We start from the raw sequence: 24,333 nt of genomic DNA, 5'->3' as shown, positions 1-24,333 counted from the left end.
GTCTATTTCCAGCAATGAATGTTTCTCTGCTCAGCGATAACTTTTGAGAGTCAAGAAATTCTGGGCAGCACAGTGGTGCAACGGTAGAGGTGCTGCTTTACAGCACCAGAGACCCGGGATCGGTAAGGCAGCAACTCTACCGTATATCACCATAGAAATAGGGAACTTCAGATGCTGCTCAACCCAAAAGGACCAAAGTGCTGGAGAAACTCAGCGGACCAGGCAGCACCTCTGGAGAACATGGACAGGGGACTTTTCGGGTCAGGACCCTTCTTCAGATTGATTGTAGAGGGGAGCAAGCTGAGAGATAGGAAAGGCAGGAAAAGAGCATGGCAGGTAATAGATGAACACAGGCAAGGAGGGTTTTCACAGCAGATGGTTAGACAACAGCCAGAGATTAAAACCAGAAAGTGTGAGACAGAAGGATTGAAGAGTTACAAATTGTGAAGTCAGTGGAAGAAATGTGGGAGGAGGTGGAGGGGAGAAATGGGTGCGAGTCCAGGTGGGGCACGGGTGAGGGAGGAGGGCAAGAGAGGGGGTTGGGATTCAGGAGGAGAAAGGGGGGAAGTGAAGGGGATTTGTTCGAGTTAGCTAAAATTAGAGAATTCAATGTTCATACTGTTGGGTTGTAAGCAGAATATGAAGTGCGGTTCCTCCAGTTTGCGTGTGGCCTCCCTCTGCCAATGGAAGAGGCCCAGGACAGAAAGGTCAGTGGAGAAATGGGGAGTGAAAATGGTGAGCAACCGGGAGATGTGGTAAACCTTAGCGGACTGAGTGCAAGTGTTCGGCCAATGTCCTCTTTTCTCTGAGGAAGGTCTGAAGAAGCATTCCGACCCAAAACGGCACCCGTCCCTTTTCTTCAGAGATGCTGCCTGACCCGTTGAGTTACTCCAACACTCTGTGTCTATCTTCGGTATAAACCAGCATCTGCAATTCCGCCCTACACTTCCTCTTTGCTCTTGTCCTCTACTTTCCAAAGCAGTTTAGAAATTTGATTGTATGTATTTTTTATATTGTGTATCACATTTATTGTTTGTATTATATTCTTTGCCACAAATCCTTCCTCGTTTCTCTTTCATAGGTCTCTGTGTATAAAGGAAGGTGAACATGGGGAAGTCAGACCCGCTCACAACAACCACTGGCTTGGTGGGCCACCTTCTGACTTATCCCTTCTGCGGGAGGAAGAGACGGCTGGTGGTCTGGACCCCTCGTCTTTGAGACTGTTGATGCAGGACTGCACTGCAGTAAAGACCATGCTTCTCAAGCTGAAGAGGATTCTGCAGGAGGTAATCAGCGAATTCTTTCCGCAGGTTTAAGAGGGAGGTTGGTCAGACATGGACCAACTCGGAGAGTGGGAGACCTTGCCTGATGATTAGGGAGCAATTCTTCTCACATTTTCACATTTCCTTACGACATCAAATGGGTCAAGAGGTAATTGTCATCTGCACTGGATACAAACCAGAACAATAAAGGTTTTCGTGCTGCAGCTTTCCAGCTGCAGTAGATGCAACAACAACAGCAACGAATTTCCAATAATTTATCAGTTATTCTCGAGTAAACTAGACCAGGATTGTGCAAAACCAAAGTACATAAGGCAACCTTGGAAGTGTAGTGGTTCGTCGCTGAGGTAGGTTTGTGGTCAGTCTTGTGCAAGGTGCTTCAAGAACCTGTGTAGGAAGGAACTGCAAATATTGGTTTATGCTGAAGATGGACACAAAATGCTGGAGTAACTCAGAGGGTGATGCAGCTTCACAGGAGAAAAGGAATAGGTGATGCTTCGGATCGGAACCTGAAGAAGGCTTCTGACCTGAAACGTAACCTATTCCATTTCTCAAGAGATGCTGCCTGACCCACTGTGTTACTCCAGCATTTTGTGACTATCTTTATTTCAAGGGCCTGATAGTTGATGGGAAGTAGTTGTTCTTGAACCTGGAGGTCAGGCTTCCGAGGCACCTGGGTCTTCTTCCCAATCGTAGCAACGAGATGAAGGAATGGCCAGGGCGGTGTGGGCCTTTTATGATACTGGCTGCCTTCTAGAGGCAGTGCTCCCTGTATATTCCCAATCTAGAGGTCGATACCCGTGATGGACTGGGCAGTGTTTAATTTAGTTTATTGTCACGTGTACCGAAATTCAGCAAAAAAAAATTCTTGTGTGCTAACCAGTCAGCGGAAAGATTATACATCATAACAATTGAACCATCCACAGTGTAGAGATACATTATAAAGGGAATAACATTTAGTGCGAGATATAGTCCAGTAAAGTCCAATTAAAGATAGTCCGAGAGTCTCCAATGATATAGATGGCAGCACGGGACTGCTCTCTAGTTGTTGATAGGATGGTTCAGTTGCCTGATAACTGCTGGGAAGAAACTGTCCCTGAATCTGGAGGTATGCATTTTCACACTTCTGTACCTCTTCCCTGATGGGAGTGGGGAGAAGTGTTTGTTTGGCATGGACGGGTTGGGGTGGAGGGGCTGTTTCTGTGCTGTTTTACTTTCGTCGTTCTGTTAATAAAAGCAGAGTAATAGAGTGAGTTAGCTGATTCAATTCCTTACATCCGAGCATGGCCAGTAAAAGCAGTATATCACCGTCGATTACCATTGCAATTTGCTTGTTCCATTACTGAAGTCATTGTTCAATATGACAAGGCCACTGTTCATTTTTTGGTGTTAAAGAGGTTTTTGGCTTTTGAAGAAAAATATCTTTTTATGATCCAGATTTAGTTATACTTCACATATTAGTTTCCACAATTGTTGAGTAGTTCAAACTCCTCATTGTCATAGACTGATACAGTGTGGAAACAGGCCCTTTGGCCCAACTTGTCCACACCGGCCAACATATCCCAGCTACACTCGTCCCACCTGCCGGGTTTGGTCCATATCCCTCCAAACCTGTCCTATCCATATACCTGTCTAACTGTTTCTTAAATGCTGGGATTGTCCCTGCCTCAACTACTCTGCCAGCTTGTTCCATACACCCACCACCCTGTGTGTGAAAAAGTTACCCCTCAGATTCCTGATAAATATTTTCCCCTTCACCATAAACCTATGTCCTTTGGTCCTCGATTTTATACACCTCTATAAGATCACCCCACATCCTCCTGCACTCGAAGGAATAGAGTTCCAGCTTACTCAACCTCTCCCTGATAGCTCAGACCCTCAAGTCCTGGCAAAATCCTCCTTTGTTTAGTTTAGAGATACAAAGTGGAAACAGGCTCGGGCTCACTGAGACCAAGCTGACCATCGATCATCCAGAAGCTAGTTCTACATTATCTCATTTTCACAACCAACACATTAGGGGCAATTTACAAATGCCAATTAATCTACGAACCTGCACGCCTTTAGGATGTCGAAGGAAACCCGAACACCTGGAGAAAACCCACGCGGTCACAGGGAGAACATGCAACTCCTTACAGACAGCACCTGTAGTTAGGACCTATACCTGGGTCTCTGGTGCCACCCGATTGCTTCACATCTTCTGCAGTGCTCTTGCTCAGAGAGCAGGGCAAGTTCTCGTCTGTGGCACTGATATTGTCTACCATGAGGTTTGTTTTGATGAGCCAGTTGTTTTACTGGGACAAAATGCTGTAAAAGACTCTGTCTCCTTCACAATCAGTTCTTCACTTTGTCATTGAATCCAAAATAAGTATTTATAGGCGGGCAAGAGTTTCATGATTATTTTTTGACTTTAGAATGTTCCTGCTTGCCAGTGTGGCAGCTTCCAGATGGAACTTGTTGAGTTCTCTCAGTCTGTCTGCAGCCTCCCTGAAAGAGACAAATGCTCCCTTACATTCTTTGGCTCATGTAGCTCTTAGCCCTCAACTATCATTAGTGTGCTACAAAAAAATAGTCCTACAGGTACAGCAATCAGAGTATGTCTACTACAGATATCCTCCGAGCTGCTAATTTTTATTTTTTCTCCAGTGGGAACTGTTCTCCCAAAGTTGCTTCATCATTAAAATGTCCTAATTTGTGTTTGATTCTAATATTCTAAAATTTTGTAAATTCACTGTACATCTGTCCATATGATGAACCATTGAACCATTTACTTATCTCATAGCTTGGGGGAAGAGTTCTACAGCTCCGGTAGAGAAGAAGAGGGAACAATTACCTAGTCTCCTGGCTGTTTTTGGAGTAGAACAGGATTGCAATGTAGACAGACACAAAATGCTGGAGTAACTCAGCAGGGTCAGGCAACATCTCTGAAGAAAAGGAATAGATGACGTTTCTGGTCGAGACCCTTCTTCAAACAGAGTCAGGGGAGAAGCAAACTAGACATAGAAAGAGGTACCAAGAACAAATGAATGAAAAGTATGCAAGTTGACAAATCAAAAACATGGTTGTGGGGCCGGAGAGCAAGAGGAATCATAGAGGGGGAATCACAGAGGGGATGCAGTGAGAAAGGATGTTGTTTCTTTGACCCAGAAAGAGCCTTGGTCATGGCTTGAGTGGGAAGTATTGATGACATTTTGCAGGTCCAGTGTTGAATGAATTAATATGTTTATTGGCCAAGTATGTACACATACAAGGAATGTGCCTTGGTGCTCCGCTCGCAAGTAACTGCACAAACATACAGTTAACAATTAAGAATAAAGCATAAAACATTAAAACATTAAGGATAAAACATTACAGTTTAAACATGTGGGTGAAAATAAACCAGAGCAAAAAGAGACTACAGACTTTTGGTTATTGAGTAGAGCTACTACTCGCGGGAAAAAGCTGTTTTTATGTCTGGCTGTGGCTGCTTTGACAGTCCGGAGTCACCTTGCAGAGGGAAGTGCTTCAAAGAGTTTGTGGCCAGGGTGAGAGGGGTCAGAGATGACCTTGCCCGCTCGCTTCCTGGCCCTTGCAGTGTACAGTTCGTCAATGGGGGGAAGGTTGCAGCCAACAACCTTCTCAGCTAATCGAACGATTTGTTGCAGCCTCCGGATGTCGTGCTTGGTGGCTGAGCCAAACCAGACCATGATGGTGAAGGTAAGGACAGACTCTGTGATGGCAGTATAGAATTGGACCATCATTGCCTGTGGCAGATTGTGTTTCCTCAGCTGCCGCAGGAGGTACATCCTCTGTTGGGGCTTTTTGACTGTGGAGTCGATGGTGGCCCCCCATTTAAGGTCCTTGGAGCTGATGGTTCTGGAATCTTAAGATTCATTTGCTTGGAGAGGGATTGTGTGATCACCAGTTCAGGTCTCTGGAATTTAGAAGTTAAAGTAGATTGGGGTTGTGATGATACTAAGGGTTGGTGATGACTTTACTGGAAGGGATTCGCCAAACAATGTTCTCAAATTATGGCTTATGGAGTATGGAAATATGGCTTGAAGTTATGTATTGAAGCTCCTCGCTTTGGCTTTACATTCCATTCATCTTCTCTCCTTGTCTGGCTCTCTTTTGTCTCATGGAGTCATAGAGTCATTCAGCACAGAAATACACCCTTCAGCACAACTTGCCCATGCTGACCTAGATGCCCCATCTACACTAGTCCCATCTGCCTGTGTTTGGCCCATATCCTTCCAAACCTTTCCTATCTATGTGCCTGTACAAATGCCTTTTAAATGTTGGTATCATACTTGCCTCAACTACTTCCTCTGGCAGCTCATTCCATTCACCCACCACCCTTTTCATCTTTAGTCTTTATTACTTACTCCACCAATTTGCCTATCAAACCCCCTTCCACTCCCCCATACTATATCATATCATATCATATCATATATATACAGCCGGAAACAGGCCTTTTCGGCCCACCAAGTCCGTGCCGCCCAGTGATCCCCGTACATTAACACTATCCTACACCCACTAGGGACAATTTTTACATTTACCCAGCCAATTAACCTACATACCTGTACGTCTTTGGAGTGTGGGAGGAAACCGGAGATCTCGGAGAAAACCCACGCAGGTCACGGGGAGAACGTACAAACTCCTTACAGTGCAGCACCCGTAGTCAGGATCGAACCTGAGTCTCCGACGCTGCATTCGCTGTAAAGCAGCAACTCTACCGCTGCGCTACCGTGCCGCCACTATCATTTCCCTGGCTTTGTCCAGCTTCCAGCTTTCTCCCAGTTTTCTTGCCCATACTGAAGAAGGGTCCCGACCTGTAATATTGCCCTTGCATTCCCTCCACAGATGCTGCCTGACCCGTTGAGTTCCTCCAACATACTTTGTGTGTTGAGGTAATTGTTCTGTTAAAGAGGAAATAATGAGACCAGAAAATTATCCTGTCATTTAAGATGTTAAAATAAATATTTAAAGGAGCACACACTATGAATGATAAAGCTACAATGAAAACAATTATCTTGGCTCTGTAATAAATAGTTCAGTAATGTCTTAAAGGTTTATCGCTCTGTTTTGATTATTTAGTCTGCTATGTATAATGGGTATTTGAACTGTGACTAATGAAATTAATGATCCCAAATCAGCAACACCCAATTGCATGTAACAATGTACATTCCAGGCTGAATTTGTGCAAATGTACAATTTACAACAGTGTAATGAAATCTCTGGTGGATTTTTATTGAATTCCAGTTCCATTACGGTTTTGCTTGGCTGTTGTAGTTGCGAAGCTAAGCAAGTCAAATGCATAATTCCAGCGTGATTGATGCACATTGAAAACAAGGACACAAGGAACTGCAGATGCTTTGATGGCGAAGCTTCCCAGGAAAAGCTGGAGTCACTCTGCGGGTCAGGCAGCAGCACCGGAGAAAAGGAATGGGCGACGTTTCTGGTCGGGATCCTTCAGATTTCCACGTCCGCCATGACGTAGAGCTTATCTTCCGTCGCCTCTGCCTCTGTGCCTTTTTTTGTATGGGAAGGAGTCCTCACCACCCAGTGATGACCCCTTCTCCTGTCTCCACCAGTCCCTCTCCTCTTGGACTCCCCGGGATGGCCTTCTACCCTCTTTACACCTTTTCATTTCTAACTGCCAGTGTGACTGAAGAAGGGTCTTGATACAAAATGTCACCCATTCCTTTTCTCCAAGATGCTACCTGACCCGCTTAATCGAGCTTTTTATTTTTTATCTTTGGTGTAAACCAGCATTTGCAATTCCTCCTGATGTATTTTAGATGCTTTGATGTCTCTGGGCCTGCACTTGCTGGAGTTAGAAGGATGAGGGGGGACCTCATTGAAACTTAGCGAATAGTGAAAGGCCTGGATAAAGCGGATGTGAAGAGGTTGTTTCCACTAGTGTTTGAGTCTTGGACCAGGGGACATAGTCTCAGATTAAAGGGACGTAACTTTAGAAATGAGATGAGAAGGAATTTCTTTAGTGAGAGGGTGGTGAATCTGTGGAATTCATTGCCACAGACGCCTGTTGGAGGCCAAGTTAATGGATATTTTTAAGACGGAGATTGACAGATCTTTGATTAGTAAGGGTGTCAGGAGTTATGGGGAGAAGGCAGGAGAATGGGGTTTAAGGAAAAGATCGATCAGCCATATTGACTGGCGGAGTAGACTCGATGGGCCAAATGGCCTAATCCTGCTCCTATGACTTATGTACTTATGAGATGCTGGAATCTTGAGCAAAACATAACGTGCTGATGGAATATAAAGGGCTAGGCAGCATCTGTGGAGGGTAATGGATAGGTGTTTTGGGCCAGGTCCTTTCTTCAGACTGGAGTCCGGAGTCAGGATCTGAGGAAGTGATCTGAATGCCGCCTATCTGATGCACATTTAAATACTGTAAGGCACAATGGTGTACTGGGTTATGTTTCACACATAATGAAAGGGTATAAAAACCCTTTGTTTTTACACAGAGGGTGGTGGGTGTATGGAACAAGCTGCTAAAGGAGAGAGAAACAAAGAACTGCAGATACTGGTTAATACACAAAAGGACACAAAGTGCTGGAGTAACTCAGTGGGTCGTACTCGCCGGCTTGTACTCGCTGGAATTTAGAAGACTGAGGGGGGGGTCTTATAGAAACATATAAAATTCTTAAGGGGTTGGAGAGGCTAGATGCGGGAAGATTGTTCCCGATGTTGGGGGAGACCAGAACCAGGGGTCACAGCTTAAGGATAAGGGGGAAGTCTTTTAGGACCGAGATGAGAAAACATTTCTTCACACAGAGAGTGGTGAGTCTGTGGAATTCTCTGCCACAGAAGGTAGTTGAGGCCAGTTCATTGGCTATATTTAAGAGGGAGTTAGATGTGGCCCTTTTTGCTAAAGGGATCAGGGGGTATGGAGAGAAGGCAGGTACAGGCTACTGAGCTGGATGATCAGCCATGATCATATTGCATGGCGGTGCAGGCTCGAAGGGCCGAATGGCCTACTCCTGCACCTATTTTCTATGTTTCTATGTTTCTGTGGGTCACGCGGCAACCCTGGAGAACATTGGATGAAGAAGGGTCTTACCCGAAACGTCACCTATCCATGTTCTCCAGGGATGCTGCCTGACCTGCTGAGTTACTCCAGCACTTTGTATCCTTTTGAGTTGCCACAGGAGGTAGTCGAGGCAGGTAACTCCTCTGGCCATGTCCCCACCACCCTCTGAGTGGAAAAGGTTGCCCTTCAGGATCCTATTAAACATTTCTCCTCTCACCGATCACCTCTGACAATTCACTCAACCTCTCTCCTTATCTGGCTTCCTTTTGTCTCATAGATTCATAGTCATACAGTACAGAGATGCCCCCTTTAGCCTTACTTGCCTCTGCCGAACAAGATGCCCAATCTATACTAGCTCCACCTGCCTATGTTTGGCCCATATCTTTCCAAAACTTTTCCTGTCCATGTACCTGTCCAAATGCTTTATAAATGTTGTTATCGTGCCTGCCTCACCAACCTCCTGCAGCAGCTCGTTCCATGCACCCATCACCCTTTTCGTCTCCAGCCTTTGTCATTTACTTAAACCTTTCTTCTTTACTTCTTGATCCACCTACTCTGGGTGAAAAACTCAAAGAATCTCCTTGGAAATTTAGGAGCAAGTCCTTCATGTGTATAATTAACCACTGCTTGAGTGTAGGTGAGGAATATGCTGATATTTTGGAGCTATTGTGCACTCTCTCTGCTTTCCCTGATAAACTACAATTCTGAGAGCAGTATCCTCAGATTGTAATCTTTTACACAGGTTTTAGATTCAATTTGCCTGAATAAGTCCCCAACCCAAAACCCGATTTCAAATAGTTCCAATGGATGATGAAAGCTCTTCAAATTACATTCATTTTTGCAGTGACATGACCACGGGAGGATATGTTTTAAAACTGGTTTCATTTGCAATAATTTTTTTAATAAAGAATCAGATTAGTGCACACCAATGAAAAGGAATGAATGATGGGTTGCAATCTGCAATCTGCTTAGGACTGTATTTTGAATCTTAAAAAATCTGGTTGAGTAATTCCAGTTCATCTTAACCTCGATGTAGCCACTGGATCACTCTGGCTGATTCCCCCATTTATCTCTTTTGCCTTCAGTATGACTTTCTTCTTCCTTCTGTTTGAGCGTAGAACATAGAAAAGTACAGACACAAAATGCTGGAGTATCTCATCGGGTCCGAAGGAGGATCTCGACCCCAAACATCACCTCTTCCTTTTCTCCAGACATGCTGCCTGACCCCTGAGTTACTCCAGCACATTCTGTCTATCTTCATTGTATTTTCCTCTCTATACATAGAAAAGTACAGCATAGGATCAGATCACAATAACTGCCGAAAGTGATGCTAAAATAAACTTCTCTGCCTGCATATGATCCATATCCCTCCTTTTCCAGCATATCCATGCAATGTGGATTCATTTTAGTCTCTTGCTTGGACTAATGCAGCTTTACTAAGTCTTAAGAGGTTCCATGCTGTCAATAACAAAGCAGCTAGCTTGTTTCCCCTCTCATCCAGCAAGCAATAATTCTCTCTGCCAACAAATTCTTCATTGTAAATCTCTCTCTCTCTCTCCCTCTCTCCCTCTCTCCCTCTTTCCCTCTCTCCCTCTCTCCCTCTCTCCCTCTCTCCCTCTCTCCCTCTCTCCCTCTCTCCCTCTCTCCCTCTCTCCCTCTCTCCCTCTCTCCCTCTCTCCCTCTCTCCCTCTCTCCCTCTCTCCCTCTCTCCCTCTCTCCCTCTCTCCCTCTCTCCCTCTCTCCCTCTCTCCCTCTCCCTCTCTTTTTTCCATTCCAACGACGTTATTCAACAAATGCATATTACAGTGTACCAAAAGTACATAAAGGCTCAATGGTCACAATACATCAAGCTATCATTATAGTTCAATGGTGTAATCTTTATGTACAATGCCCTCGGGTCCCCGTGGTGACCAGTGTTCACGGAAGACCTTCAGAGTCCCCGTGGACACGGCGTGTTCCCTCTCCAGGGACATGCGAGCATGGACATAGACCCGGAACAGGAGCAGGCAGCCGACTCTGGTGTGACCATCGACCGCCCGCTGCCTGGACCCGTGAATGGCCATCTTGGCCAGGCCCAGGAGCAAACCGACAGGGGAATCCCACCCTCTCGATCGCCCCCCCCCCACTCCCTGCCCTGTGCCCACACACCAGGATCGTGGGACTAAAATGCAAAACAAAACTTGAGGAGCAGCCCCTTCAGATATTCGTACAATATTCGCAGCAATCTCACACACTCCATATAGACGTGGAACATTGTCTCTTCCTTGCTGCAGAAATTACAGGCCATGAACCGGCTCAAAAGTTTATTTGAAGACTTAAAAGCATCTCGGATCCCTCTCTCTCTCCCTCTCTCCCTCTCCCATTTCCCTCTCCCTCTCTCCCCCCCCTCTCTCCCCCCCTCTCCCCCTTTTCTCTCCCTCCTTTTCTCTCCCCCCCTCCCCCCTCTCTCTCCCCCCCTCTCCTCCCCTCTCCTTGTTACAATGGCACCTGTCAAGGGGTGGGATATATTAGGCAGCAAGTGAACAGTCAGTTCTTGAAGTTGATGTGTTGGATGCAGGAGAAATGGGCAGGAGTAAAGACCCGAGCGACTTTGACAGCGACCAAATTGTTATGGCCAGACGACTGGGTCAGAGCATCTCTGAAACGGCAAGGCTTGTGGGGTGCTCCCAGTCAGCAGTGGTGGGTACCTACCGACAGTGGTCTGAGGAGGGGCAAACCACAAACGCGACAGGGTGTCGGGCGTCTAAGGCTCATCGATGCGCGAGGGCAACGAAGGCTATCCCGTCTGGTCCGAACCAACAGAAGGTCTACTGTGGCACAAGTCACAGAAATCTTTTGTGGTGGTCACGGGAGGAATATGTCACAATACACAGTGCATCGCACCCTGCTGCGTATGGGGCTGCACACGAACGACCAACATATTAGGCAGGTGGTCATAATGTTTTGGCTCATTAGGCCACAATGTTTTGGCTGATCGGTGTCTATGACATTGCTCCAGACACCACAGTGGTGGTGCCAGTTGACTTATATACCGCACTTGCATTAAAGGGCGATTGGTTCTACAAATTCAATTTTGCAATTGTGTTTTCTACTCCTCTCACATCAAGCCAAATGCTGAACACATTCTCGCTGGTATCAGAAGCACCAACTTCAAAGCAAACCAAATTAATTTTTCGTCGCACATAGCACTCATCCATCTGTTTGCTCTCCTTCACAGCCAACTGCCAGTGGCTGATCTCCCATGCCCCGCGCAAACCTCTGCTACATTACTGCACCATAAGTGTTATTTCAAGGGTCGCATTAAAAACCTGACCTTTTCGAGGTGGTAAGCTGTTCTCTCCTGAATTATGTTGATTTCAATTTCATGCACTGGGTAACTCCTGAAAAACAAAACCGAGTTATATAAATAAATTTGCATATTAATCTGGTGGGCAGGTGCAGAGTGCAAGTGGGAAATTTATCAGGGATCGGGAATCTCTTTGTATGTTGGAGCAGAGACAATTGCATGTGTTTTTATGCTTTTAAAAAACTTTTTGGCAGAATTATTCCGATCCTTGTCGAGCCATTTCATCAAAAGGACTGTTTTGTTGTCAGCAAAATGAAGCCATACAGTCAGAGTGTCACACAGCATGGAAACAGCCCCTTTGGCCTAACTTTCCCACACCAACCAACTTCTCCCATCTACACTCGTCCCACATGCCTGCATTTGGCCCATATCCCTCCAAACTTGTCCTATGCATGTATCTGTCTCAATGTTTCATAAACGTTACGATAGTACCTGCCTCAACTACCTTCCTCGACTGCTCGATCCATACATCCACCACCCATTGTGTAAAAAAGTAACCGCTCAGGGTTACTCCTGGTTCTTTATTCACCCACGCTGAGCAAGAGATTCTGTGAATTTACCTGATTTTTTCCTCTCATGATTTTGTACACCTCTATAAGATCACCTCCTGCACTCCAAGGAATAGAGTCCCAGTCTACTCAACCTCTCCCTGTAGCTCGGGCCCTCGACTTCTGGCAACATTCCTCATAGATCTTCGCTGCACCCCTATCCAGCTTGACAACAAGTCAAGCCAGTGAAGAAAGAAAACAGCAACAACTTGATTCTGAATTGGCACATTGATGCAGCTGGAAGAGCTGCTGCCTCACAGTTCTAGAGTCCCAGGTTCGACCCTGACCTTGGGTGCTGTCTGTGTGTCATTTGCACATTCTCCCTATAACTGTGTGGGTTTCCTCCAGGTGCTCTGGCTTTCTCCCACACACCAAAGACATGCGGGTTTGTAGATTAATTGGCCTCTGTAATTTGCCCGAGTGTGTGCAGGGTGGTTCGAAAGTGGGATAACATAGAACTGGTGTGAACGGGGAAGAAAGTCGAAACATGGAACTGCAGTTGCTGTTTTACACAAACAGGCACAAAGTGCTGGAGTAACTCAGTGGATCGGGTAGTTTCTCTGGATTGATGATGTTTTGGGCTGGGATCTTTCATCACACTGATTGTTGGGTGTGGGGGTGAAGAAAGCTGGAAGAGAGGAGAGACAGGGACAAAACTTGGTAAGTGATAGTGGATACAGGTGAAGGTGAGACAGAGGTTCACGTGCACCTCTTCTAACCTCATCTAATGCATCCGGTGTTCTTGATGTACCCTTCGGTACAACGGAGAGACCAAGTATAGACTCGGCGACCATTTTGCCCATCACTTGCATACTGGATCTCCTGGTTGCTTTCCATTTTAACTCCCTTTCCCATTCCCATATTGACCACTCTGTCCTGGGCCTCCTCTACTGTCAGAGTGAGGCCATATGCAAACTGGAGAAACAGCACCTCAGATTCTGCTTGGATAGCTTACATCTGAACAGTATCAACATTGAATTCTCCTATTTTAGGTAACTATATCCAAACACCTCCCCCCTCCCCTACTTTTCTCCTTCATTTCCTTCCTTCCCCTCTCTTCCTTGTGCTCCACATGGACTCACACCTATTTCTCTCCTCCCCTCCTCTTCCACCCACATTCTTTCCTTTAGCTTCAGAGTTTACAACTTTTCAATCCTTTTGTCTCACACCTTTTGTGTTTTCATCTCTGACCTTTGTCCAACCATCTGTCAATGAAACCCCCCCTTCATCTGTATCCATCTATTACTTGCCAGGTTTTGATCTGCCCCTCCTCTCTTCCAGCTTTCTCCTTTCCCCCTCCACCACAATCAGTCTGAAGATCGGTTGTGACCCAAAATGTCACCTCTCCATGTTCACCATAAATGCTATTGACCCACTGAGTGACTCCAGCACTTTGTCTCTTTTTAAGTGCGAAGGGAAGGTGGGGGGGTGGGGGGAGTTAATGATTGGCGTGGACATGGTGGGTCAAAGGCCCTGTAACATCACTGATCGATTTTCTCCAGTGATGCTACCTGACCTGCTTAGTTACTCCAGAACTTTGTGTCCTTTTAAGTGTGAAGGAGGGGATCGATGGTTGGCATGGACTCGGTGGGTCAAAGGCCCAGGTTTAATGCTGTATTGCTAACTTAAACTAAACTAATTCAATTGTTATGGTCCTTTTCCACCCTTATATCTCTCCCATATGAAGACATACCCCAAACTCTCCTGCATACCTACCCACTGAGAGTTAGAAACAAGCTTTCATGTCCAGTTGAACTGGCGGTGAGGATAACTTCATAAGTAGAAGCTTGTTTATTTTATTCAGAATAAAATTATCAAAAACGATGCAATTATATAACGTCTTCCATGCAGAACGGCAGCCTTGGATGGAGTAGGGTGTTAAGAAATGTTGTGTGCTGAGCAATTTAGTTTATTTATTTACAACATTGGCTCCAACTGGCAAGGTGGACAAGTATGAAATGTCTCTAATTGCCCTCAATTTGAAAGCGTAACTAGCTTATGTGGTAGGGTTATAATGTGCCAACTATAGTACTTTGGGTCTGGACTCATTTATGTGTTTAATCAGTGTGGCCAGCATAGAGTGATAGAACAATATGGCATAGAAATAGACCCTTCAGCCCAACTCGTCCATGCTGATCTAGTTGCGTAACCAAGCTAAATCCACTTGGCCCATGTCCCTCCTAACATTTTCTATCCGCACACCTGTCCAAGTAGCTTTTAAAAGTCATAATTGGACACACCTCTATCACTTCCACTGGCATCTCATTCCATGTACGCACCACGCTCTTTCAGAAAACATTGCTCACCTGGTCCCTTTTTCCCCTTAAACCTATGCCCTCTAGCTTTTGACTTCCTGACACTGGTGAAAAGATTTTGACTGTTCACCTTATTTATATCCCTCATGGTTTTATAAACCTCTGTGAGGTCAGCCCCCAGCTTCCTACACTCCTGGGGAAGCTCGGTGGTGCAGCAGTAGAGTTGCTGCCTTACCACGCCAGAGACCCGGGTACGATCCTGACTACGGGTGCTGTCTGTACGGAGTTTGTACGTTCTCCCTGTGACCGCGTGGGTTTTCATTGGTTGCTCCCGTTTCCACCCACACTCCTAAGACGTACAGGTTTGTAGGTGAATTGGCTTCGGTAAGTTGTAAAATTGTCCCTCGTGTATGTAGGTTAGTGTATGGGGTGATCGCTTGTCGATGTGGACTCGGTAGGCTGAAGGGCCTGTTTCCACGCTGTATCTCTAAAGTCTAAAGTCTAGAGAAAAAGACCCAGCCTCTCCTTATGACTCAAATCCTCTAGACCCAGTAACATCCTCCTAAATATTTTGATGGTCTTTCCAGCTTAATGACTTTCCTACGATGGCAGGGTAACCAGAACTATGCACAGTATTCCAAATGTGGCCATACCAACGTCTTATGATGTCCAAGTCTTACACACAATACCCGGATAAAAGCAAGCATGCCAAGTGCCTTCCTCACTGCCCTATTCACTTGTGTCATCATCTTCATGGACCTATACCCCTAAGTCTGTTTAATAGCACACCCCCCCCCCCCCCCCAGAGCCTACCATTTACTGTGCAAGTCCTGCCATGGTTGGTCCTAACAAAATGCAACACGTCACATTTATTTGAATTAAACTCCATCTGCCATTCCTTGGTCCTTTTGATTAAGATCCAGTTGTACTCATAGATAACCTTCTTGTAGAAGGAAATTTTGTGTGATACCTGGAACTTGAATCTGGCTTCACTTGGGGCCCAGCTCAGATAGTAACAGACACATGAATAGAAAACATCTTGTAGATCAGTGATGAGTTTCTCAAACAAAAAGTCAGTTTAATGAAGGGCATAACAGTGAAAACTGGGAAACACTCTGAGAAAACCCAAAGTGGTTCAAATATTCACAGCACCTACAGTATTTTTATATTCTCACAACACACTGGTTCTCCATTTTTTGAATAAGTCATCATTGATCTATGTCTCTAACCTTTCATCATTGCCTTTCTCGAGAGTTATTCTTAACCTTATGTGCCCTGTATTTTGAAAACATCTGATCCTATATATCTAACAAATGAGCAAAATACCCATTTCCTGATCAGTTTTATTACCTTCAGCTTAGATTACAAGCCTCAATGTTTATTTTAACTGAACTAGCTGTGTTGTGAAACATAAACACCGTGAAAAGTCTATTTACTGCCTCACTAACATCCTTAGGTCCCTATCAAAAGTATTTATTCACAAAATGCTGGAGTAACTCAGCAGGTCAGGCAGCATCTCAGGAGAGGAATGGGTGACGTTTCAGGCCGAGACCCTTCTTCAGACCAGCAGGCTTTCCTATGTTGACCGGTTTTCCCATCACACCTCCGCCGGTTAAACTGATTATAAACTGCTCATCTTCCTTATAATTTTCAAAATTTCCAACAACATCAATGATTTTAGTGTCATCTACAAACTTACTAACCTTGGATTTACGTCCATATTGTGAATATAAATACCAAACAACAATTGAACCAACAGTGAGCCTTCTGGCACATGGCCTCCTGTCTGAAAAACAAAGCCAATTTTGTTTCCAACAGGCTAGGTCAGGCACGGATCCCATGTGATATAGCCCTCCAGACCAGCCGAACATGCATTACCTTGTCAAAGGCCTTGCCTAAGTCCATGTAGGCAACATCTACTGACCTGCCCTCATCAATCAAGGTGATCAATCCTTTTGGTCACCTATTCACAAAACACAACCAAATTGGTGAGGCACAGTTTTGGAAAGACCCACAATCTTTTCTCCCATTCCATTGAAATTGTGACAGCCTGCCTGCCCAGTGTTCTGAACAGTACCACTCATGCAATATTTGGGATACAGCAATATTCTACACCAATCCTGCTCTATGAGATAGCTTTTTTTTTCCTTGTGCTCTTGGCTTATCAGACTCGTACAACAAATATTGTTTCTTTAAAACCAATCATACAAGTTGGGCTGTCAGTACATCTTCTTGACGTTTGGCTGAAATTCTGAACTCCAAAACTTTCACTCTCTCTCGTCTGAGCTGTTTTTGTTCCCTCTGTTGCCTCTCTGCTACATGATTCCTGTAAGATATCCAAATTCAATTTCCACGAAAAGACACACTGCTGGAAACAACTCCATTCATCTCGACCGTTGCTCCACATTGTGAAATTGCTGTGTAATTGAGTTCTGAAGTACATTTTGCATCAATGTCATTTTAGCCATTTGAAAAAGAAACTTGTAATCGTCCTTTCATGCAGCGTAAAATCGTTCTGAAGCACTAGTCCTTTTTGGCCAACCTTAATTACTTTGATCATAAACTTGTCACTGTAAGATGGTTACGTGTTCGGAAGCTGCAAGATTTTACCACGACCGACATTTTCCTGTTATGTGGTTATGAATCTATGCCTTGCCGTCATGAACAAAATGCTCATAATTCTGCTTGCACATCTCAAGGCTGATCATCAGGTTGAAACAGAGAGAGCAGCATTCTTGTCCTCTTCTTCAAAGTTACCACTTCGGGTTGAACCCTCTCCCCAGATTGAGAGTCAGAGGGGAGGGAATCTAGAGGTATGAAAAGGTTCAGAACAAATCAGTGTTGGCACCGATGACCAAGGATATCTGGAGCCCACAATGGTCCATTGTTGGCTGTGGAAGAGGTGATAACACAGGGATATATATGGATGAGAACAGTGGAACCAACATAACAGCGGAGAGAAAGAGAAGGTAGGGATTACTTGAAATTAGAGAAATCAATATTCATACCGCTGGATAGACACAAAAACCTGGAGTAACTCAGGCAGCATCTCTGGAGAGAAGGAATGGGTGACGTTTCCGGTCGAGACCCGCTGGGTTATAAACTTCCCAAGTGAAGAAAGGTCTGAAGAAGGGTCTCGACCTGAATCATCACCTATTCCTTTTCTCCAGACATGCTGCCTGACCCACTGAGTTACTCCAGCAGTTTGTGTCTATCTTTTTGTTCTCTTCTCCCGGTTGCCTGAACTCGAGGGCCTGAGCTACAGCAAGAGGTTGAGCAGGCTCGGACTTTATTCCTTGGAGCTCAGGAGGATGAGGGGTGAACTTACAGAGGTGTAATGAATGATAAAGGGATTGAATAGGGTAATTGCACAGTCTTTTACCCAGACTAACCGCACCATGACCACTCCCTCTTCTCCCTTCTCCCATCAGGCAAGAGGTATATAAGTGTGAAAACGCACACCTCCAGATTCAGGGACAGTTTATTCCCAGCTGTTCTCAGCCAAATGAACCATTCTACCAACAACTAGAGAGCAGTCCAGACCTATCATCTATCACAATGAAGACCCTCGGACTATCTTTAATCGGACTTTACTGGACTTTATCTTGCACTGAACGTTATTCACGTTATTCCCTTTATCGTGTATCTGTGGACGGCTCGATTGTAATCATGTATTGTCTTTCCGCTGATTGGTTAGCATGCAACAAAAACCTTTCACTACACATGACACGTGACAATAAACTAAACTCAAACTAGAGTAGAACCTGAGGACATAGGTTGAAGGAAAATGATTTACTAGGAACCTAAGGACATAGGTTGAAGGAGAGGGGGGAAAGATTTACTAGGAACCTGAGGGGTGACTTTGCACACAGTGATTGGTGGGTATATGGAATGAGCTGCCAGAGGAGGCAGTTGAGGCAGAAACTGTAGTGACATTTAAAAGACAATTGGACAGGTACATGGTTAGGAAGGATGTCGAGGGATATGGGCCAAACACAAGCTAGTGGGACTGGTGCAGATGAAGCATGTTGGTCAGCATGGCAAGCTGGCCGAAGGGCCTGTTTCCATGCTGTATAACTTATGACCCTCTGACTCCTGGTGCATACAGTTCATTCACTATTGTTCTCTCGTTAAACAGCCCAACCATATCAGTTGCAGCTCAGTGTTAGCACCTACATTATTGGCTTAGATAAATGTGTGGTTGATTCTCACTCCAGAAGCTTCAGCAGCGAATCCAAGCTGGGAGCTCAGTGTAAGACTTGGATGAAGTGGAGAAAATGCTACACTATTGGAAGTAGCAACAAAGAACTGCAGTTGCTGGTTAATACCCAGTAGGACAGTAACTCAACAGGTCAGGCAGCATCGGTGGAGAACTTGGATAGGTGATGTTTCAGGTCAGGACCTGACCCAAAACCTGACTTGACCAATCAAGGGTCTCGACCCAAAATGGCACTTATACCTGTTTTCCAGAGATGCTGCCTGACCCGCTGAGTTACTCCAACACATTGTGACACAATTGGAAGTGTGTTCTTTCAGTGTGACCCTAAATCAAGGTCGAGGTCTAATAAGGTATAAAATTAAAGCTTGAGCAAATTATAAAAGTTAGTTTAGTTTAGAGATACAGCAGGGAAACAGGTCCTTCTGCCCACCGAGTTCACGCTGACCAGCGATCAGCCCATACACGAAAACTAATTTACAATTCTGACTGAAGCCAATTATTGTACAAACTTGAGATGGACACAAAATGCTGGAGTAACTCAGCGGGACAGGCAGCATCTCTGGAGAGAAGGAATGGGTGATGTTTCAGGCCGAGACCCTTCTTCAGACTGAGAGTCAGGGCAGAGGAAACTTGGGATGTGGAAGGGTAAAGTGTGAATAAAACATCAAGGCAGACAATGAAAACACAGGTAGCTGTGGTAGTCTGGTTAAAACGTGGTCAGAGAGCAGGAGGAATCACTGAGGGGGAGCAGCGATAGAGGATGTTGCAGAACTCTCGTCGGAGAGAAATGGAGAACTTCTTCAAAGTAGGCAAACCTTGAGGAGATTTTGCAGTGGAGCAAACAAAACATGTAGGAAGGAACTGCAGATGCTGGTTTACTCCAAAGATTATTACTCCATCGTTTTATGTCTGTCTCCGGTGTAAACCAGCATCTGCAGTAGGGTTTTGAACTGAAATGTCACCTATTCCTTTTCTCCAGAGATGCTGCCCGAACCGCTGAGTGACTCCAGCATTTTGTGTCTAACTATCACGTCAACATTGATTCGAACAATTTCAGTAGCAAGATTCAGGGCTGTGCCGATAGACTTCTGGCAGTCTCTTCCAGTTTTTATTTCAGTAAACTTTAACCAGTAGTGATTGTGTTGGCCTGCTCACACCGACCCTAAATTTCAAACAGTATTCAGTGGAATATTGCCATTGATGGTGACAGGTGTCTCATATCTCTGCCAATATTACATTGCAATCTGAATCCAAGCCACAATGGCTTCAGTAGCCAAGAATCTCTGGCTCAAACCAGACTGAGGATTGGTGAACCTAATTATTGGTGACACTTGATGGTCACTATCAAATTGTAATTGGCAGGGTTGGATTCATCCCAGTTGTTAGAAATTGTATAGAGTTAATAACTCTCAGAATGGCAGGTTGAAGGGGCTTGCCATGGATATCTCGAACCTGCTTCCAAAGGAGGTGATGGGATTGGATATAATTACAATGTTTAAGAAGCATTTTAATTAATATTTACCTTAGGTAAGGGGTCCTAACACGAGCAAGTGGGATTAGTGCAGACGAGGACAAAGGGTCAGAATGAAGGCAGTGAGCCAAATGGCTTGTTTCTATGCTGTAACACTCTGCAACTGTTATAACTGTGTGAAATAAGTTCATAAATCAATAGACTATTGGAGCATAATTAGGTCATTCAGCCCATCAATTCTACACTACCATTCAATCATGACTGATCTATCTTTCCCTCTCAACCCTTTTCTCTTGCCTTTTCCTAGACTCTTCCACCAGTGGAAATATCCTCTCCACATTTTCTATGAGGTCCCCCTCATTCTTCTCAGCTCCAGCGAGTACAAAGCCGTCAAATGTTCATCATACATTAACCCGATCATCCCCAGGATCATTCTCGTTAATAGCTTGGCTGAATGTTTCTCTGATAATATTTGGTTGTTCTTTAATAACACAGCTAAGTTGTATTGTGCATTCAGTCAGGTCAAACTCAAGTACAATAGGAAGAGCAAAGGGGGAGATACAGAGTGCAGAATATATTTATCAGATTTACAGCACAATGTCACGCATCAGTTCCTTAGACAAAGTCCAATGTCCTTCATGGGTTAGAGGTGAATCGAACAGTGTCCTGGTTTATGGAAGGACCATTCAGAAGCCTGACAGTGGAAAAAGCTGTTCCTGAGTCTCTCGTTGCGTGCTTTCAAGGTTCTGTATCTTCTGCCAGGTGAGAGCAGGGAGAAGAAGGAATGACTGGGGTGGGACAAGTCTTTGATTATGTTGGCTCCTTTTCCAATGGTGTAGATGGAGTCAATGGTGGGAAGTCCATTCTGTATGTTGAACTGGCCTACATCTACAACTCTCTGCAATTTCAATTCTTATTGTAATTAATTGATGTCATGAGTTAGAATTTTAACTGTACCTGTGAAAAATGCCGTGCAAAGACTTAGTATTGCAAGCACCTGTGGGGCAATTGGCTACTGCGTATTCTGATAGTGACAACATTTCAAATTGCTGCGTGGACTTTCAATTCACTGTAAGACATTGTGAAATTTCTGAAGTTGCTGAATTAATGCAAATTCTTTTGGTTGGCACGTTATGTGATAACGTTGAAATTATTATTAATAGCTAGCGGGTTTACCATGTTTCACAGAGTGAGGGCTGGGCAACAATGCAGCGGGCTGCCTTGCTTTAAATAAGCCTGAATAATTAATACTTGGTGTTCACTCTGGAATTGTCTTATTTTGTCAAAACGAGATTTTAGTTTTGTGAAGCTTCATTAGAGCTCAGTTAACCTGTGGAGTATTATCTGTATCTGTACAGCAACCATTCTCAGCAGATAAAGCAACAAGGAACTCCAAAAATGCTGTTACAGTTTAGTTTAGCGATACGGCATGGAAAAAGACCCATCGAGCCCACGCGACCATTAATTACCCATTCACTCTTGTTCCCTTATACTAATAGACAATAGACAATAGGTGCAGGAGTAGGCCATTCGGCCCTTTGAGTCAGCACCGCCAATCAATGTGATCAAGGTTGATCATTCTCAATCAGTACCCCGTTCCTGCCTTCTCCCCATACCCCCCTGACTCCGCTATCCTTAAGAGCTCTATCTAGCTCTCTCTTGAATGCATTCAGAAAATTGGCCTCCACTGCCTTCTGAGGCAGAGAATTACACAGATTCACAACTCTCTAACTGAAAAAGTTTTTCCTCATCTCCGATCTAAATGGCCTACCCCTTATTCTTAAACTGTGTCCCCTGGTTCTGTTGGCCAGTCGGCATCCACACCCTACATGCTGGGGGTGATTCATAGCGACAGGTTAAACCTACAAACCTGCACATGTTTGGAATGTGGGAGGAAACCGGAGCACCCGGAGGAAACCCACACAGTTACAGGGGGAGCATGCAAACTCCACGCAGACAGCACCCGGGCCTCTGGTGCTGTAAGGCAGCAGCTCTACTGCTCCACCACTTTGTGATTACTGTTGGGCAACAAATGCTGGCGTGACACTTGAATGAATATATTTAAAGAAAAATACTTCATTGATGCAAATGCAAATGCAATGGGCAAAACTGCAAGCAGCTGTGCATGTTCGAAAGAAAAAAAAGAACAGAAAGGAGAAAGATCGACTTTTGATTTACATATTGGTAGTGTAGCCAATCAATGTTATAGACTCATACAATGTGGAAACAAGCCCTTCGGTCCAACTTGCCCACACTGACCAACATGTCCCATCTACACTAGTCCCACTTGCCTGCATTTGGCCCATAATTCCTCTAAACCTATCCTATCCATGTACTTGTTTAATTGCTTCTAAAACATTGCGATAGTCCCTGCCTGAACTACCTCCTCCAGCAGCTCATTCCATGCACCCACCACCCTTTGCATGTTACCCCTCAGATTCCTATAAAATCTTTCCCCCTGTACCTTAAACCTATGCCCTCTGGTTCTCAATTCTCCGATTCTGGGCAAGAGACTGTACGTCCTTATCTATTCCTCTCATGATTTTATGCTCCTCTATAAGATCACCCCTCATCCTCCTGCGGTCCAGGGAATAGAATCCCAGCCTACTCAACCTCTCCCTTTTGCTCAGACCCTAAAGTCCTGGCAACATCCTTATAAATATTCTCTGCACCCTCTCCAGCTTGACACCTTTCCTATAACATGGTGCCCAGAACTGAACATCAGACACACATTGGAAAGATTAATCAGACCAATTTCTAAATGGCGGGAACTTGGAAAGGTGCAGAGAGTTTTAAATATCTAGGCTTAAAATGTCTAATTTATAAATGTATAAAATTTAGATGAAAAAAGTCACATTTTGAGGTATGGGATATTTCCTCATGGAAGATTATGAGGCAAAAAGGATTTAAAATAATTCATGTTCGTAAGTTATAGGAGCAGAATTAGACCATTCGGCCCATCAAATCTATTCTGTCATTCAACCATGGCTGATCTATCTTTCCTTCTCAGCCCCATTCTGCCTTCCCCCCATAACCCCTGACACGCCCACTAATCAAGAATCTGTCAATCTCCACTTTAAAGATACCCATTGACTTGGCCACCACAGCTTTCTGTGGCAATGAATTCCACAGATTCACCACCCTCTGAATAAAGAGATTCTTCCTCATCTCCTTTCCAAAGGTACATCCTTTTATTCTGAGGCTATGATTCAAGGATTTGTTATGGTGGAGAGAGATCGAAGATAGTGGAACTCTGGAACAATCTTAAGTAAGTTCTTGGACAAATTTCGAAGCTTAGGGTGTTAAATTTAAAGAAGATTAAAAAGAGATAAAATAATTGAAACAGGAAATGCCTGAAATATTCACCATGGCAGACAGCATCTGCAAAGAAAAAAACCCGATTATTCTTAAGGGTTGAGCTGAGACAATAATATTGGTTAAGTAGATCAGGGATATCAAGCAAATTAAGATGATATGTAAGTCGGCCACAAAACAGGGGAGCTGGTAGTGCTGCTGTCTCACAGTGTCAGAGATCAGCGTTCGATCCTGACCTCAGGTACTGTCTGTGTGGAGTTTGCACATTCTCCTTGTGACAACCTGGATTTCTTCCCACATCACAGAAACATGCAGGTTTGTAGGTTAATTGGTCTCTGTTAATTACCTCTAATATGTAGGGAGTGGATGAGAAAGTGGGATAACATAGAACTAGTGAGTGAACAGGTGATCGATTGTCAGCGTGGACTCAGTGGGCCGAAGGGCCTGTTTCTACATTGTCTTTAAACTAATCTCACTGAACAGTGCCAAAGGGTTGCAGAAACAAACTATTTCTGTTTTATTTCCATTTGGTGATGACTTTGTTTGCAGATAAAGTTGTACTCCTTATTTAATTACAATGCTTTTCTCTACGCAAATGTTGTTCATTTTAATGCATAATACAGTAGATTCTATTTTCATCCTTATTTCTAATATAAATTCCACACCATAATAGGCTGCACTCTGTGATATCAAGTCAAAAGAATTAATCCGCACCACCAACATGTTTGAGGCTGACAACATTATTATAATCAAGTGAAATTAATATTTTTGCCTCACAAAATCAAAATTTTGAGACATATTAAAAATGAAGTTAATTTTAACTGTGCATTCATAATTAAATTAAAATTCAGAAGTTAATTCATGCT

General features: G+C 44.3%; 1 protein-coding gene across 5 annotated transcripts in view; it reads left to right on the top strand.

Moving 5' to 3' along the window:
• Window positions 1–24,333, top strand: part of ccser1 (coiled-coil serine-rich protein 1) — a 993,014-nt gene that overhangs the window by 437,786 nt on the left and 530,895 nt on the right. For all 5 annotated transcript variants that reach the window (XM_078403227.1, XM_078403223.1, XM_078403228.1 and 2 more), the window contains exon 6: window positions 1,082–1,286. In XM_078403227.1, the coding sequence (XP_078259353.1) occupies window positions 1,082–1,286 (205 nt within the window). The remainder of the gene's footprint in view (window positions 1–1,081; window positions 1,287–24,333) is intronic.

The sequence above is a fragment of the Rhinoraja longicauda genome, chromosome 1 (genome assembly GCF_053455715.1).
Source record: "Rhinoraja longicauda isolate Sanriku21f chromosome 1, sRhiLon1.1, whole genome shotgun sequence".
NCBI lineage: Eukaryota > Metazoa > Chordata > Chondrichthyes > Rajiformes > Arhynchobatidae > Rhinoraja > Rhinoraja longicauda.
The sequence above is the reverse complement of the archived record's forward strand: the minus strand, read 5'-3'. Positions and strand labels throughout refer to the sequence as shown.